Source organism: Coenobita brevimanus, chromosome 76, assembly GCF_032717465.1.
Source record: "Coenobita brevimanus isolate Jiangsu-jjx chromosome 76, ASM3271746v2, whole genome shotgun sequence".
Classification (NCBI taxonomy): Eukaryota; Metazoa; Arthropoda; class Malacostraca; order Decapoda; family Coenobitidae; genus Coenobita; species Coenobita brevimanus.
The window spans coordinates 29,041,305-29,057,884 of NC_137029.1; the positions used below are offsets into that span (position 1 = coordinate 29,041,305).

Genomic DNA, 16,580 nt, shown 5'->3' on the forward strand with positions numbered 1-16,580 from the left:
GCCATTTCACTGCCCTGCTCCCAACTCACACCCCCCTCTCTCGTATACCTCTCCACCCCATCCCTCCATCTCATCCTCGGCCTCCCCCTCCCTCTTCCCCCCTCCACCTCACTCACATACACTCTCTTCGTCAGTCTTTCACCCTCCATCCTCTCCACATGGCCAAACCACCTCAGTGTGTTCCTCATAACGCTTCCTATCACATCCACATCCACACCACAACGCTCCTTTATATCCTCATTCGTCAGCCTGTCTCTCCATGTGACTCCACAGGCTCCTCTTAAATAACTCATTTCCACTGCTCTCACTCTTGACTTGTGTCCTTCCAACAATGTCCAAGCTTCACTACCGTACGTTAGAGTTGGTATCACAATACTGTCATGTAGTAACTTTTTCACTTCCATGCTCACTTCCCTGTTTCTTATCACTGCTTTCAAAGAACCAGCAACCTTTCTTCCCTGCTGTACCCTTTCAAGCACTTCACCCTCCAAACCTCCATCCTTACTCATCACACTACCCAAGTACTTAAACGTACTCACATTTTCCAATTCCTCACCATCCAACCTCGCTGTACATTCACTAACTTCACCTCTCTCAAAGACCATCACTTTACTCTTCCCTACATTCACCTTTAGATTCCGTTTCTTACACACTCTCAAACTCATCCACCAAGCCTTGCAGCTCCCCTTCGTCTTCACTCAACAACACAGTATCATCTGCAAACAACAGTACAGGGAGTTTCCAAACACTATCCTCTCTCACCAGGGCCACTCCAACATCCACTACCCTACCTTGTACCTCTTTTATTACCCCACCCATGTACAGATTGAACAACCATGGAGACATGACACATCCCTGTTTCAACCCAACTTTCAAAGAGAAAAATTCACTTAGTTCACCATCCACACGCACTGCAGCCTTCGCACCATCGTACATACTCTTCACAGCATTCAACAACTTCCCATCTACTCCATATATTCTTAACACTTTCCACAATCCTTGTCTATCCACCCTGTCATATGCTTTCTCCAAAGCATATATATTATATATATTATATATATATTATTTGTATATATTATTTGGTATAAGAATAGGGCATAGGGCTTATTTCAATGGATGAAATCAGTGGAAAATTCCAGGGAAGATTTACTTAGAGTAGAATGGAGTGTGGTGGCCTGCAATAATTAGGTAGTTCCAGGTGAATGTAAATATCACTTAAGCTTCTCCCTTCCTTTCTTATATATATTTTTATTATGAAAATAGATTATACAGCATATTTCAAGGGGAAATAAACAACGAAAATTAGTGAACGAGTGCACGTGAGGTGTTGTCAGGTGATAATTGGCCAATTCTAGGTGTATGGCACTCTCACTTACCTTATTTCTTTCTTGTATATATTATTTGGTATAAGAATAGGGCATAGGGCTTATTTCAATGGATGAAATCAGTGAAAAATTCCAGGGAAGATTTACTTAGCGTAGCACAGCTGGGCAGGCGAGAGGATAGGGTAATGGAGGGGAGGTAGGGAAGGGAGTCAAGAACGGGGAGAAATGGCTAAATTGTCAACAATGGATGGGAGTACAGATGAGATTAGGAGTGCTGACTAGTGTTGGACATAGGCAGTACTGATAGATGATACAAGCCACCACTTGAAAGCCCGGGTGAATTCAAAATAACACAGAATCACAAAAGTGACCCCCCCCCCCCCCGCATGATCCCTTGCTCCCATGCGTCACGAAAGTGATGCCCCGCGGTTAAGGGGTTAATGTAGTGAAGTTATAACACAGTACAGTACCGCAGTGGTAGTCAAAACAGTTTAAAAACTGTTCAAGCAATCCGGACTAATGTCTGATAGTGGAAAAAGTCCGGATTAGCAGGGGGAAGTCCGGATGTTGCTTTTATCGGAATTTCACATTTTTCAGAATGGCTTGGGTCCGAATTAGTCCGTTATAGTGAGGTCTTACTGTATAGTCCTTTTGACACACCTTCTCCACTATCCATCTTACTGCAAATATTTGATACACACAACCTCTGCCACTCCTAAAACCACCCTGTTCGTCAATTCAGTAGGACTTCTGATCTCTCTCTTACCATCTCTGTAATAATTCTTCCATATACCTTCCCTACTACACTCAACAGACTTAAGCCACGATAATTCTTGCACTCGCCTCGCTCAAGTTTATTTTTGTACACGGGGACAAGCACTGCCTTTTTCCTCTCTGCTGGCACAGTTTCACTCATCCATGCCTTCTTACATATCTCCAACACTCACATCCTTCTGTTCTTTCCACTACACTTAGTCATCTCTGTATAAATCTCATCAACCCCAGCTGCTTTCTCATTTTTCAGCAGCTTCACAGCGTTCTTCACTTCTGGGAGTGTCATGTTTCCTGGCACTGCAGTCTTTCTCTGTACACTCCCAAAACCAATCATGTTAACAGTCATTTTGGTCTCTCCATCCCCTTTCATCAGACTTTCATAATATTCTTTTGCATCTGGTCCTTCCTTCATCCCCACTTACATCCTTCACACTTTGACATTTCTTGCCACTGTTACTTCTACATTCTTGCGCCTCTTTCAAGAATGACTTCCAATTTTCAGCACAATTTGCATTTATTTTTCTTCCTACATCATCATTTACCTCCTTCTCTTGCCTCTTCACTGGTCTCTTCATGTGCTTCTTAATCTCAATATATTTATTTCTTCTTTCAACTGAACCCCTGTGCTGTATCCACTCTAGCCACTTCTTCCTCTTCCCCTCCACTGCTCTCTTAACCTCTTCATGCCACCATGCTGTACCTTTCTTCTTTGTTGTTACTCCTGCCACACCATACATGTACTTTGGCATCCCTAACTCCGCAATCCCTATATACATTCAACAAGCTGTCCAGTTCCATTTCATTCCATTCAATAAACACTTAACTACATATGATCAAATACAATTTACACAAAATTACAAGATTGCATGACATGAATGGTGGGCAATTTATAAAAACAATCAACAATACCTTGAACATCCAGAACCGTCTTGTGTTGAAGCCATCTTTGTCTTTGTTTTCCTCTAGTGATAAAAATGAGATGAGCTTATCAATATTTTCTTGGCTGATAAAGAACCTGTAAACTTCTCTCTCTTCCTCACTGAGCTGTTCTTGTGTGCGGTCCAAAGTGGGCTGCTGTGATGCAGGTGCATATACAGTCATGGATCTGAAATAACACCAAAATAACCAAAAAACTGCATGTGAGATCAGGGATGTCAGATACTGGTCATGTTTGAAAACTGTTCAAGTCCAAATGTTACAGATTTTTTATGAATGGAGGACATCTGTAATCTAGTGTGTGGATTATTTTCTTTTATCATTTGTTTGTCCTTCCTCTGTTCTGTTATTATATAATTATCTCTCTATCTATCTATCTCTCTATCTATCTATATATCTATCTATCTATCTATCTATCTATCTATCTATCTATATATATATAATGTATAACCTCTCGGATACATTTATGTGAAGCTACAGAACATGGTGAATGTTTTTGGTGTATCCGATGGAGCCACAATTTTAGGGGCTTGAATGATGAGTCAGTGGAAGCGTGGCCCATTGGACTGAGTAAATTTGGGCTGTCTGGACATTGCCACTCCTCACCCTGCCCTAGGGTGGGAAAGGAGGTCCAGATGATGATGATGGTGATGATGATGATATGTATATATGTATATATATATATATATATATATATATATATATATATATGTATATATATATATATATATATATGTATATATGTATATATATATATCCATCCATCCACCCATCATCCAATCCTAGGTTACCCCATGAGGAGCGTAGGATCCCGGGGCTAGGCAAGTTGGTCCTGACATTTAAGATGAGAGTGACCAGCCTCACTCATCCCAGAGTGGCATTAGGTGAACAATAAACCCCAACCACCCCTTGGATATAAACCTTCACCAGCTCAATCTGACTGGAGTGCCTTAATTACTCACTAAACCACCAGGCGCCCATATATATATATATATATATATACCCAGACTGCTTAATATATATCAACATTAATAGAGTACCCTTGAGTCCAGTACATGTTTGTCCAGTATTATTCGCGTCCAGTTCGGCTGGCAAAAATTAAAAAATAATTTATTACTGTAGTACAGATTTGTTGGGCTAGTACGGATCGGCTCCACAAAGTGGGCCAAATCCGAGGAGTTCTTCTCTAGTACTGATGTGTTGCATCCAGTATTACTACCCATGGACATCTTACATGCTGTGGAGATTCTGAAGGAGGAACTGAACAAGGATTCCAAAAAAATGTGCCACAAGGAAGTGTCTGTTAATGCGGAACACAGGATCCGTTTCTATGTGGATTTACAAAGGCAGCACTTCAATCAGAGGAGGCAGACCCTCATCACAAGGTTCTTTGAGCGTCAAGATGATGATATGAGATCCTTGGGGGAACCTCAACAACAGGCAGGAGCAGCAGCACTTCCCCCTGAAGACAAAGACCACGATGTGTCAGTGTGTGACTATGTGGGATTTATGAGGGAGACTAAGGCAGAGAGGCCTCCTCAGGATCCTGAAGGCCCTCCTCCGGGGGGTTAGTAGGACCTACAGCCTCAGAAATCCCTCCCTCTTCCCCCCCCAAGCCCATCACCACTCACCTTAAAGGTTGGTAAAATCTTATTTGTCAAAATGTAAAGTTCATTTTTGGTGGTGGTGGTGGTGGTGGGGGGGGACTTTTTCAAGGCTTGTCTGACATTATTCATTTTTCCCATAAGGTCTGTTGCTTGTCCAGTACAGACTTAATCCACTACGGCAGTGCTGTCTGATAAAAATATCGCACTGGATGTGAGGGTACTGTATATTCATCTAAACTCAGATAACTGACCAATGGGAAGCAGGATAATAATGAATGAAAACAACATAAACAAATAATTGGTGTTTTCCATTATAAAAAAAAAAAAAAAAGGAAGGGGGAGGCTTCTGCTTAACCCCTTAACTGCGACGTTTCTTCTCAATGGGCCTATCGACAGATTGCAGCATTCCTTTTAAATTCCACAATTGTATTTCAAAAGTTGCACCCTGTATTCTGCCTCGAGAACTTTGTGTGTTCATCCACTGACGCTTGGGGTTGCTAGTGTACCACTTTAGCTTCCCGCTATGCCTGCATGAACACTAGCAGGCGTGAACAAGTACAAAAGAAAGTGACAATACAGTGCCCACAGTGTCAGGTTGGTTTATGTCTGGGAGACTGCTACCATGACTTTCACACACTCGTCAACTTCTTAAAAAGAGACTCACAGAATGTAAACATGTGAAAGAAACTAACTGTAAGTGTAACTGAATAAAATATTTGGAAAATGGAGTGTTTGGTGTTTACAAGCTATTTATATATATTTTATTGAGTTTAGCATTATTCACTATTACTGACTAGTTTTTCACTGTTCAATGTACCACCATCTACATCAAATCCTGTGTTGCCCTGTAAGGAGCACAGGAGCCCAGGGCTAGGCAAGTTGGTCCTTACATTTAAGGTGATAGTGGCCAGGCTCACTCATCCCTGAGAGACATTACGTGAGCAATAAACCCTAACCACCCCTTGGATATAAACTTGCACAGGCTCAATCTGATTGGAGTGCTTTAATTACCCACCAAACCACCATGCGCCGTAATTTGGTTAAATGATTACCATCCACCATAGTAAATGGTTTCCTGGTACAGGAAGCCATTTGGCTTGTCACTCAGTGTTGAGTCACCCATTGGCTGAAGGAAGGGGAAATAATGAAGGAAAGAAATATGTAAGAGGAGTGTAAAGTCACCAGTAGGCAGACAGAAAAGGAAAGAATGAAGGAAAGAATGACAGAAGAGGAAGGAAGGAAACAAAGAAGGAAGAGAGGAAAGGGCAGACATATGAGAACAGCACTACATCGAGTGAGTGGATGGTGAGTGTCCGCACCTACCACCAAATTATTTTATCTTATAATGTCTGAAAAATAATGATACTGAAGTGTTATGTGACACATACACCACAGTGCAAACCCAAGTGACACGTACAGTGGTGCATGGTGGTGAAGCGAAGGGTGGTGGGCAATGGTGGGAGTCATTGAGGACAATGGACAGCTACAGAGATGCACAAAAACACCAAAAATGACGTTGCTTCCACTTATCTCTATGGCAATGAAAGAGCATCTATACATTCACTGAAGTGCTCATAGGTAAATAGGAGGGTTTAGCTCTTTTTTTTTCTTTCTTTCTTTATTATTTAATGTGTGTGTGTGTGTGTGTGTGTGTGTGTGTGTGTGTGTGTGTGTACTTACCTATTTGTAGTATACAGGAATTGAGCAATGCTAGTGTTGTCCTGTCTCCATATCCACATTTATCTAGTCTACTTTTACACACATGAATGTTTTTCTCCTGCACCATCGCTTCATCTAAGTCGTTCAAAATATCTATGTATTTACCTAATATATCTAATTGTGATATACACGATATGTGCTATGCTCATGGGTTCCCGTCACTGTTTCTCAGTAAGTCAAATTTAGCTTTAAACTCATTTAAGTTCTTAGACTGGACGATCTCTTTGTCCAGGCTATTCCATAAGTCTATACTTCTATAAGGAAAGCTATATTTCTTGATATCCTTCAAGTAGCTTGATTTCTTCAATTTCATTCCGTGTCCTCTTGTTGCTCTCTTATCCCATACAAACAGATCTTCTCGGTCAATTTTATCTACTCCTATCATGGTTCTGAACACTGAAATCATGTCTCCCCTCTTTCTCCTTTCCTCTAAGGAAGGCAAATCCAGCTTTTCCAGCCTCTCTCTGTATGACAGATCTGCCAGACTGGGGACCATCTTGGTTGCTGTTCTTTGTATTCTCTCAATCTTGTTTATATCTTTCTTTTTGTGTGGGGACCACACTACCGCTGCATAACCTGGGGCGGATCATGGCCACTATCAATTTTTTCATCAACTCCTTATCCATATAATGAAATGCTACTCTTATGTTAGTCTCTCTTTGAGAGAGGTGAAGTCAGTGAATGTACAGTGAGGTTGGATGGTGAGGAATTGGAAAATGTGAGTACGTTTAAGTACTGTACTTGGGTAGCGTGATTAGTAAGGATGGAGGTTTGGAGGATGAAGTGCTTGAAAGGGTACAGCAAGGAAGAAAGGTTGCTGGTTCCTTGAGGGCAGTGATAAGAAGCAGGGAAGTGAGCATGGTAGTGAAAAAGTTACTACAAGTCAGTACTGTGATACCAACTCTAACGTATGGAAGTGAAGCTTGGACGTTGCTGGAAGGACACAAGTCAAGAGTGAGAGCAGTGGAAATGAGTTATTTAAGAGGAGCCTGTGGAGTCACATGGAGAGACAGGCTGACAAATGAGGATATAAAGGAGCGTTGTGGTGTGGATGTAGATGCAATAGGGAGCGTTAGGAGGAATACACTGAGGTGGTTTGGCCATGTAGAGAGGATGGAGGGTGAAAGACTGACGAAGAGGGTGTATGTGAGTGAGGTGGAGGGGGGAAGAGGGAGGGGGAGGCCGAGGATGAGATGGAGGGATGGGGTGGAGAGGTATATGAGAGAAAGGGGTGTGAGTTGGGAGCGGGGCAGTGAATTGGCGGGGTACAGGGCAACGTGGAGGCGATTTGTTTGTGGCCACCCCGAACGGGATTGAGGTGTCTGGCAATAGATAGATAGATAGATGTTAATCAATAGTTTATACGTCTCTCTAACTATCTTGTTAATGTGTTTTTCAGGTGACAAACGATCTTGGACCAGCACTCCCAAATCTTTCTCTTCTCTCATTTTTGTGATTAATTCATTACCCAACAAATAATTCAGTGATGGCCTCTTGGTACTTTTACCCATTTCCAATACTTTACATTTCTTTACATTAAATTTCATTTCCCACATCCGGCTCCAATCATATATCCTATCCAGATCCTCCTGCAGCATTTTACAATCCTCCTCAATCTCTACCTTCCTCAAGATCTTTACATCATCAGCTAACAGACTTGCATAACTGTTCACTCCATCTACCATATCATTTACGTAAATCGGGAACATTACTGGCACCAACACTGAGCCTTGAGGGACTCCACTTGTTACTTCCCTCCATCCAGACATCCTGTCCTTTATTAATGTCCTCATTTCTCTGTCTCTCAAAAATTCTCTCATCCATTCCAGGAGCTTCCCCTTCAGTCCTCCTATATACTCTAGTTTCCACATTAGTCTCTTATGAAGTACCTTGTCGAAGGCCTTCTCTAAGTCTAAGCACACACAATCCACCCAACCATCTCTCTCCTTTATCACGTCAATCGCTCGGGTAAAAGCTCAACAAGCTAGAAACACATGACCTTCCACTTCTGAATCCAAACTGACATTCAGCCAAAATATTCATCTCTTTGAGATATTTTATCCATCTGTCTTTCAGGATTCTCTCACACAATTTTGCGACCATGCTGGTTAGAGACACTGGTCTATAATTCAGGGGTTCTTCCCTGTTACCTGTGTGTGTGTGTGTGTGTGTGTGTGTGTGTGTGTGTGTGTGTGTGTGTGTGTGTGTGTGTGTGTGTGTGTGTGTGTGTGTGTGCGTGTGTGTGTGTTTATAAATATGAGAATTACTGAACTGAAAATGGGAAACTTTTTGGGTGGACTCCTGCACCAGGGGCCTCACTTTCGCCACCTTAGCCGCAATCAAAGGGTTAAAGTTCTGTAAAGCTATAATGAAATACCCAAATGTCAGCTGTTGTAAAGGGGCCGTAAGAGGATGATGTGGAGGTCAGTCAGATCATATGATTGTTGTATGCAAGATCAAGCTGAGAGGAGTGAGGTGGATCAGGAGAGAGAGGAGCAGTCAGGGAGAAAGACTGAAAGTTGAGAAGCTGGGGATCAAAGAAATGGCAGATGATTACAGGACCAAAGTAGAGGAGGAGTAAGAATTAATGAACTGGAATGAAATGGATCTGGACAGCCTGTGGAATGCATATAGGGACTGCTTAGTTAGGAATGCTAAAGCAGTGTGTGGTGTGGCAAGAGTAACAACAAAGAAGCAAGGTACGGTATGGTGGGAAGAGGAGGTTAAGGGAGCGGTGGAGGAAACGAGGAAGAAGTGGCTAACGTGGTTACAGGACAGGGGTTCAGTTGAATTAAGAAATGAACATGTTGTGAGCAAGAAGCACATAAGGAGACTAGTAAAGAGGAAAAAGGAGGAGGTAAATGAGGATCTTGGAAGAAAGATGAATGCAAACTACTCTGAAAATAGGAAGTTATTCTGGAAAGAGGTGCGGAAATGTTCAAGTGAATGCGGAAGGAAATGTGATGGTGTGAAGGATGTAGGTAGTAGATTATTAAACCCATGGGGATGAAGTAAGGAACAGATGGAAGGAATATTTTCAAAGCCTGATGAATGGGAATAAAGAGAGCAGAGCGGCTATAAACATGATTGGTTTTGGGGGTGTGCAGAGAAGGAATGCAGTACCAGGAGACGTGACACTCGCACAGGCGAAGAGTGCTGTGAAGTGGCTGAAAAATGGCAAAGCAGCTGGGGTTGACGAGGTGTATGCAGAGATGCTTAAGTGTACTGGAGAGAGTGGAATGAAGTTCTTGCTGAAGATATGTAAGAAGGCATGGATGAGTGAAACTGTGCCAGGAAAGTGGAAAAAGGCTGTGATTGCACCCCTGTACAAAAATAAAGGTGAGCGAAGTGAGTACAAGCTTTACTGACTGTGGTAGGGAAGGTATATGGAAGAATTATTAGAGAGAAAGTAAGAGAGATATCAGAGGTCCTAGTGAGTGATGAACACGGTGGCTTTAGGAGTGGCAGAGGATGTGTGGATCAAATACTTGCAGTGAGGCAGATTGTAGAGAAGGCTTGTGAGAAGGACAATAAGGTGTTTCTGGCATTCATGGTTCTGGAAAAAGCATATGAAAAGTGGACTGAGAAGGGCTGTGGAAAGTTTTGCGCATGTATGGTGTAGAAGGTAAGCTGCTAGGTGCCGTCAAGAGTTTTTATGATGGTAGTGAAGCATGTGTAAGGGTTAATGGGCATCTAAATGAATGGTTCACGGTCGGTGTGGGCATGTGACAAGGTTGTGTGATGTCCCCATGGTTGTTCAATATATATATGGATGGGGTGACACGAGAAGTAAAAACACGAGTATTGGAGAGAGGGATGGCGTTGGTAATGAATGGTGATGGATGGAATATCTCAAATTTGATGTATGCCGATGATGCAGTACTATTGCAAGTACCGGACAAGAACTTGGTAGGCTAGTGCAGAATTTTGCTGATGTGTGAGAGCATCGTGCCTTGAGAGTAAATGTAGAAAAGAGTAATGTGATGGTTACTGAGAGAGAAGGTGACTCCCAGTGTGATATAACACAGAATGGAGGGAGACTGGAATTCATGGGAGTTCAAATACCTGGGTATAATGATAGAAAAGAGAGGAAAATGTGCAAAAGAAGTTGAAAGCAGAGTGACACAAGGAAGAAAAGTAGCTGGTGCAATGAAGGCCTTGGTAAGAAACAGAGGCTTGAGTGTTGCAGCTGCACGAGGCTTACATGAAGGAGTGTTAGTGCCAACTTCAACATATGGATGTGAGACTATGGTGTGGCATGAAAATGAAAAGTCAAGAGTAAGAGCAATGGAGATAGGACTGATGAGGGATGTATATGGAGTACAGAGGGTGGATGGGATACGAAATAATGTGATTCGCGAAAGATACGGAGTGAGGAAGTCGGTGGACACCAGAATCGAAGAGAGTGTACTGAGATGGTATGGTCATGTGGAGACAATGGATAACAACAGTGTGGTGAAAAAAGTATATCTGAGTGCATTTGAAGGAGGAAGGAGGCGAGGCAGGTCAAGGAGAAGGTGGAGAGACATGGTGGATGAGTGTGTGAGGAAGAGAGGTTTGGAAGTCCGTGAGGCGAGGGAACTGACAGGAGATCGAGCTGGCTGGATGAATGTTGTGAGGAGAAGTGCATGATCAGGGATTTGGCACCCTTTTGACGTGGCAGCGTCCGGACTGACTCTACTGGATACGATTATGTGAAGCTACAGAACGTGGTGAATGCTTTTGGCATATCAGATACAGCCAGGATTCCGGGGGCTTGAATGATGAGTGAATGGAACTGTGGTCCATTGGACTGGGCAAATTTGGGCTGTCTGGACATTGCTACTCCTCACCCTGCCCTGGGGTGGGAAAGGATGTCTGGATAATGATGATGATGATAATGATTATATAAAGGTATGCTGAATATCCAAATGTCAGCTGTAGCAGAGTTGGAGAGCTAAATTCTAATCCTGTGTTGCTCCAACATTCATAGCTGGTCTACATCCAAAGCAACTGAAATTCACCAGATGATATATTATTCATCATCATCATCATCCAGACCTCCTTTCCCACCCCAGGGCAGGGTGAGGAGTAGAAATGTCCACACAGCCCAAGTTTGCTCAGTCCATGGGCCACGCTTCCATTCACTCATCATTCAAGCCCCCGAAATCCTGGCTCTATCTTATACGCAGACTAAAATATACAAGTATACAGGTACAGTGGGCTTGCAAAGTGCGCGAGACATTGGGCGGTCCTGGTCCTCGTGCAGTGTGAAATCGCTCACTGGGAATACATAATCTTATGGGAAAAAAAACATATGGGCAGTACCCCCTCATACCTGGACATTTTTTGGCCTTCAGAGACATAATAAAGGTCAAATTTTTCAGACACTGTACTACAGATATAGCTACAATAACAAAAATATGGGAAGTCACTTTAACAACAGCAGACAACAGTCTGATGGACTTAACCCCTAAAGTACTAAGCTCGTCGATCGAGCTTTATGTGCAATTTCTTAAAAGGACGAGCAACGCCAATCATGCAACTTCCACAGAAAACTGGAGGCAGCTGGCTCCACCCCAGCTGTGGTGTAGATGGCTTCTAACCAATCAGAACTAAGTGCTGGACACACCGGAGGGGGGACTCAGACCTGTACCCAGGCGGTGGGGGGGGTGTACCCCCACCTCCCTCTCACCACGTCCCTTTACCCCACCTCCCACGGTTCTTACCACCATCACCACCCCTCCCACACCCTCCTCACGCATCCCCTCCCCTCCCATGTGGATCCCCCCTACATCCTCCAGTCATCTAGGGGGAGAGTATTTCCCCCCCTACCCTCCCTCCATGTCCCTGTGCTCCACTGGGGCACTTCCTTTGTGTCTTGTGGTGGTCTCTTCCCATGCCTCCATCCCCATACACCCCTTCATGGCCTTACCACCTCCCACCCCCACCCCCTAGCAGGTAGTATCTTTACCTCCCCAGCCTCAAATATTTTACGTATTTTTTACGCTTTATGACGAGTGTTTTTGAATCATTACCTGTAATTTTTTCGTCTTTGCATACACATATGCACACCACAATTATTTTAGCTGTCTTTATTCGAAACCCACTCAAAAAGGAAATTTTATTTTCCCTAGCTAGATTTCACAGCTTGGAGGGGAGGGGGGAGGGGAGGTTAGGCGAGGGGCTGGGAGGGAAGAGGAGAGAGGAGGGGAGAGAAGGGAAGGGGAGGGAGGGGACTGGAAGTATGGGGAGGGGAGGGGAGAGGAGGGGAGGATAATTTTTACTATTTATCATATTTTTATTGCAGTAGTTCATGACCATTTTCTCTAGCTAGATTTGACAGCTCTGCAGGGAGGGGAGGGGAGGGGAGGGGAGGGGAGGGGAGGGGAGGGGAGGGGCGGGAGGGGAGGGGGGGGAGGGAGGCGAGGGGAGGGGGGGGAGGGGAGGGGAGGGAGGGGAGGGAGTGGAGGAGGGAGGGGAGGGAGGGAGGGAGGAGGAGGAGGGAGGGGAGGGGAGGGGAGGGGAGGGGAGGGGAGGGGAGGATAATTTTTACTATTTATCATATTTATTGGAGGGGGGGGGGATTGCCACCATTTTATTTTTTTCTAAGCACATTACAATGGTTTACAAAACCTACACACACCAAAAAAGTTGATTTTGGTGATTTTTGTATGCATTTTTGTGAAGAAAACAGGTGCAAGAGGAGTATTTTCTTTCTCGCCAGGGCCATGACGGGTAACTATTATCAACTTTGACAGGCCATACCTTGGTAACTACTGGGTCTAGGAGGGTGGGGTTTGCATTTTCTATCTATCTATCTATAGCTCGACGCCCTAATCCCTCAAAGGGTGGCTGCAGACAAAATGCCTCCAAGTCGCTCTGTCACCCACCATTTGACTACCCTCCCCCCAACTTACCCCCCCTTCCCTCATATACCTCTCAACTCCATCCCTCCACCTCATCCTCGGTCTACCTCTCCCTCTCCCTCCCTCCACCTCACCTACATACACCCTCTTAGTCAGTCTTTCATTCTCCATTCTCTTCACATGTCCAAACCACCTCAGTGTATTTCTCCTAATCTTCTCAACCACATCCACATCCACCCCACAGCGTTCCTTCACTTCTTCATTCGTCAACCTGTCCCTCCACGTCACTCCACATGCTCCTCTCAAGTAACTCATTTCCACTGCTCTCACTCTTGACTTGTTCCCCTCTTGCAAGGTCCATGCCTCGGTTCCATACATCAGGATAGGGATCACAATACTATCATGCAGTGACTTCTCAACTTCCATACTCACCTCCCTATTTCTCATCACTGCTTTCAGTGTACCAACAACCTTCCTTCCCTGCTGTACCCTTTCACGCACTTCATCCCCCAAAGTTCCATCCTTACTCATCACACTACCCAAGTACTTGAATGCACTCACACTCTCCATGTCCTCACCATCCAACCTCACTGCACACTCTGTGACCTCATTCCTCTCAAACACCATAACTTTACTTTTGTTTACATTAACTTTCAGATTCCTCCTCCTACACACTGTCTCAAATTCATTCACCAAACCTTGCAACTCCCATTCATCTTCACTCAACAGTACTGTATCATCAGCAAACAGCAACACCAGAAGCTTCCAAATCTCACCCTCATTCATTAGAGTCACCCCCACATCCACTGCCCTACCCTGCACCTCCTTTACAACCCCATCCATGTATATATTAAACAGCCATGGAGACATCACACAACCCTGTTTCAGTCCCACATTGAGATCAAAGAACTCACTCAGCTCACCATCCACTCGCACTGTAACCCTAGCTCCCTCGTACATACTCTTTACAGCACTCAACAATTTTCCATCCACTCCATATATTCTTAATACCTTCCACATAGCTTGCCTATCTATTCTGTCATAAGCTTTCTCCAGGTCCATGAAGGTAGCATACACTTTCCTTCCCTTCTCTAGATACTTCTCCACTAAACATCTTAGAACAAATATCTGATCTACACACCCTTTTCCCTTCCTAAATCCCCCTTGTTCTTCTCCAACTAGCTCCTCAGGTGTGTAAATTCAAGCTCTATAAATTGGGCATAAAACTTTTAACTTTTGAGAAAGTCGAAAAATAGGCCTGTTTTTGCGTCCTGGGGGGGGGGGGGTAGTCAACCTAGGGGTTAAATAACAGGGGTTCCAAAGCGTGGCAACACACTTAAAGTGCCCTTGCCACCACCCCAGCAGCGCCACGCTTGTTTAAAGGTTGCCAATGTTGTATTACTCCAGGCTTTGACGAAGAAATTTACGGCCTGTCGAATGTTACTTTTCTTCCAGAATGCAGCAACAGTAATTATGGTGGGGGTTGCAGGTATGCCAGGTGAAGCAGGCGAGACAGGTGGGGCTGGGGAGGTGGAGGGGGAGGCGGCTGGTGAGTCCGGTGGGGCAGTGGAGGAGGAGGGGACGGTGGTGGGCTACTGCTCACATTTTCGGCAACTTTTGCTTGTCTGTTTCATTCTTCATCTTGTTATGGACGTCTTGGAAGTATAACTACTTCGTATTCGTGAAATAACCCTCATTATTATAGAAACTGGGCATCTATTCTAACTTACTGTTATTGCCGAAAATGTTACTGTCGAAGTTGTCAATGGCGAGACCTACCTGTAGACTCCTCCTGAGCACCTTCCCCATCAGTCTCTAGGTCACTATTGGCGTTTTGTTTGGGGGTGGGGGTCGCGTACTAATGGAAAATGGCATTTTTGAGCAACTCCTTGCCTCTACCTCACGTTCTGTGAGGTAAACTCGCGCATTCAAGGTTGTTGCTTATGATTTTTGGTCACTCGCACACAATGTGATTCGCACACTCTGAGCTTGCACAGTAGGCGAGCCCACTGTACTATTATCACACCAGACCTGAATGAGACAGCTCTATCATGTATCCAACATGGACTGTGTACACAGTATTAGTACTAAATTGGTGATAGGTGAGTATGTGGAATTTAATAGACTTTATTTTTGAAACAAGACATAACTTATACCTGATAAACTGAAGGATAGCAGGAGGGGGGAGGGAGAATGAAACGGGATAAATGTCACCCCAATGTCCATAGTTTTATCTGTACCAGTACTTACTTTGGCCACGAGTACCACCCAACAAAGGTCTTCTCAACAAATTTGGTCTCATCCCATTCTGCTTCGGATGATATTCTCTTCTTGCTATTATACTGCAACCATCTGTAAAATGCACAGATACTCTAATTTAATACTCTCCTCTCACTATTACATTGCAGCATCTGTAAAACAGTTATAAATTACACATTGTTAAAGCTATTCATGACAATCAAGAGTTCATCATCATCATCATCAGGACCTCCTTACCCACCCTAGGGCAGGATAAGGAGCAGCAATGTCCAGACAGCCCAAGTTTGCCCAATCCAATGGGCCACACTTCCATTCACTCATCATTCAAGCCCCCGGAATCCTGGCTCTATTTGATACGCCAAAAACTTTCACCACTTTCCGCGGCTTCACATAAACATATCCGATAGGGTCAATTCGGACGCTGACATGTTAAAAAGGGGTGCCAACTCCCTGACCATGCACTTCTCACAATATTCATCCAGCCAGCTTGATCTCTTGCCAATCCCCTAGCCTCACCAACTTCCAAGCCTCTCTTCCTCACACACTCATCCACCTTATCCCTCCACCTTCTCCTTGGCCTACCTTGCTTCCTCCCTCCTTCAAATTTGCTCAAGTATACCTTTTTCACCACTCTATTGTAATCCATTCTCTCCACATGACCACAGTATCTCAGTATGCTCTCTTCATTTCTGGTGTCCAGAGACTTACTCACTCCACATCTTTAATCCATCCATCCATCATCCAATCCTACATTGCCCCAAGAGGAGCGTAGGAGCCCGGGGCTAGGCAGTTGGTCTCAACATTTAAAATGAGAGTGACCAGCCTCACTCATCCCTGAGTAGCATTACATGAGCAATCAACCCCAAGCACTCCTTGGATATAAACCGTCACCGGCTCAATTAATCCCACTCCTTGGATATAAACCGTCACCGGCTCAATTAATCACATTATTTCATATCTTAACGACCCTCTGTACTCCACATACATTCCTCAGCAGTCCCATCTCTACTGCTCTCACTCTTGACTTTTCATTTTCATGCCACACCATAGTCTCACATCCATTTGTTAAAGTTGGTATTAATACTCCTTCATGCAAGCCTCGTGCAGCTGCA

The 16,580-nt window shown here is 44.1% G+C and overlaps 1 protein-coding gene across 1 annotated transcript in view; it reads right to left on the reverse strand.

Annotated features, from left to right (window-relative positions):
- LOC145408248 (proteasome activator complex subunit 4B-like) overlaps positions 1–16,580 on the reverse strand; it is a 212,521-nt gene that overhangs the window by 46,052 nt on the left and 149,889 nt on the right. Inside the window, exons 25-26 of the mRNA XM_080279014.1 lie at positions 15,460–15,561; positions 3,009–3,204 (exon numbers count right to left, since the gene is read on the reverse strand). Coding sequence (XP_080135140.1) covers positions 3,009–3,204; positions 15,460–15,561 — 298 coding nt within the window. The remainder of the gene's footprint in view (positions 1–3,008; positions 3,205–15,459; positions 15,562–16,580) is intronic.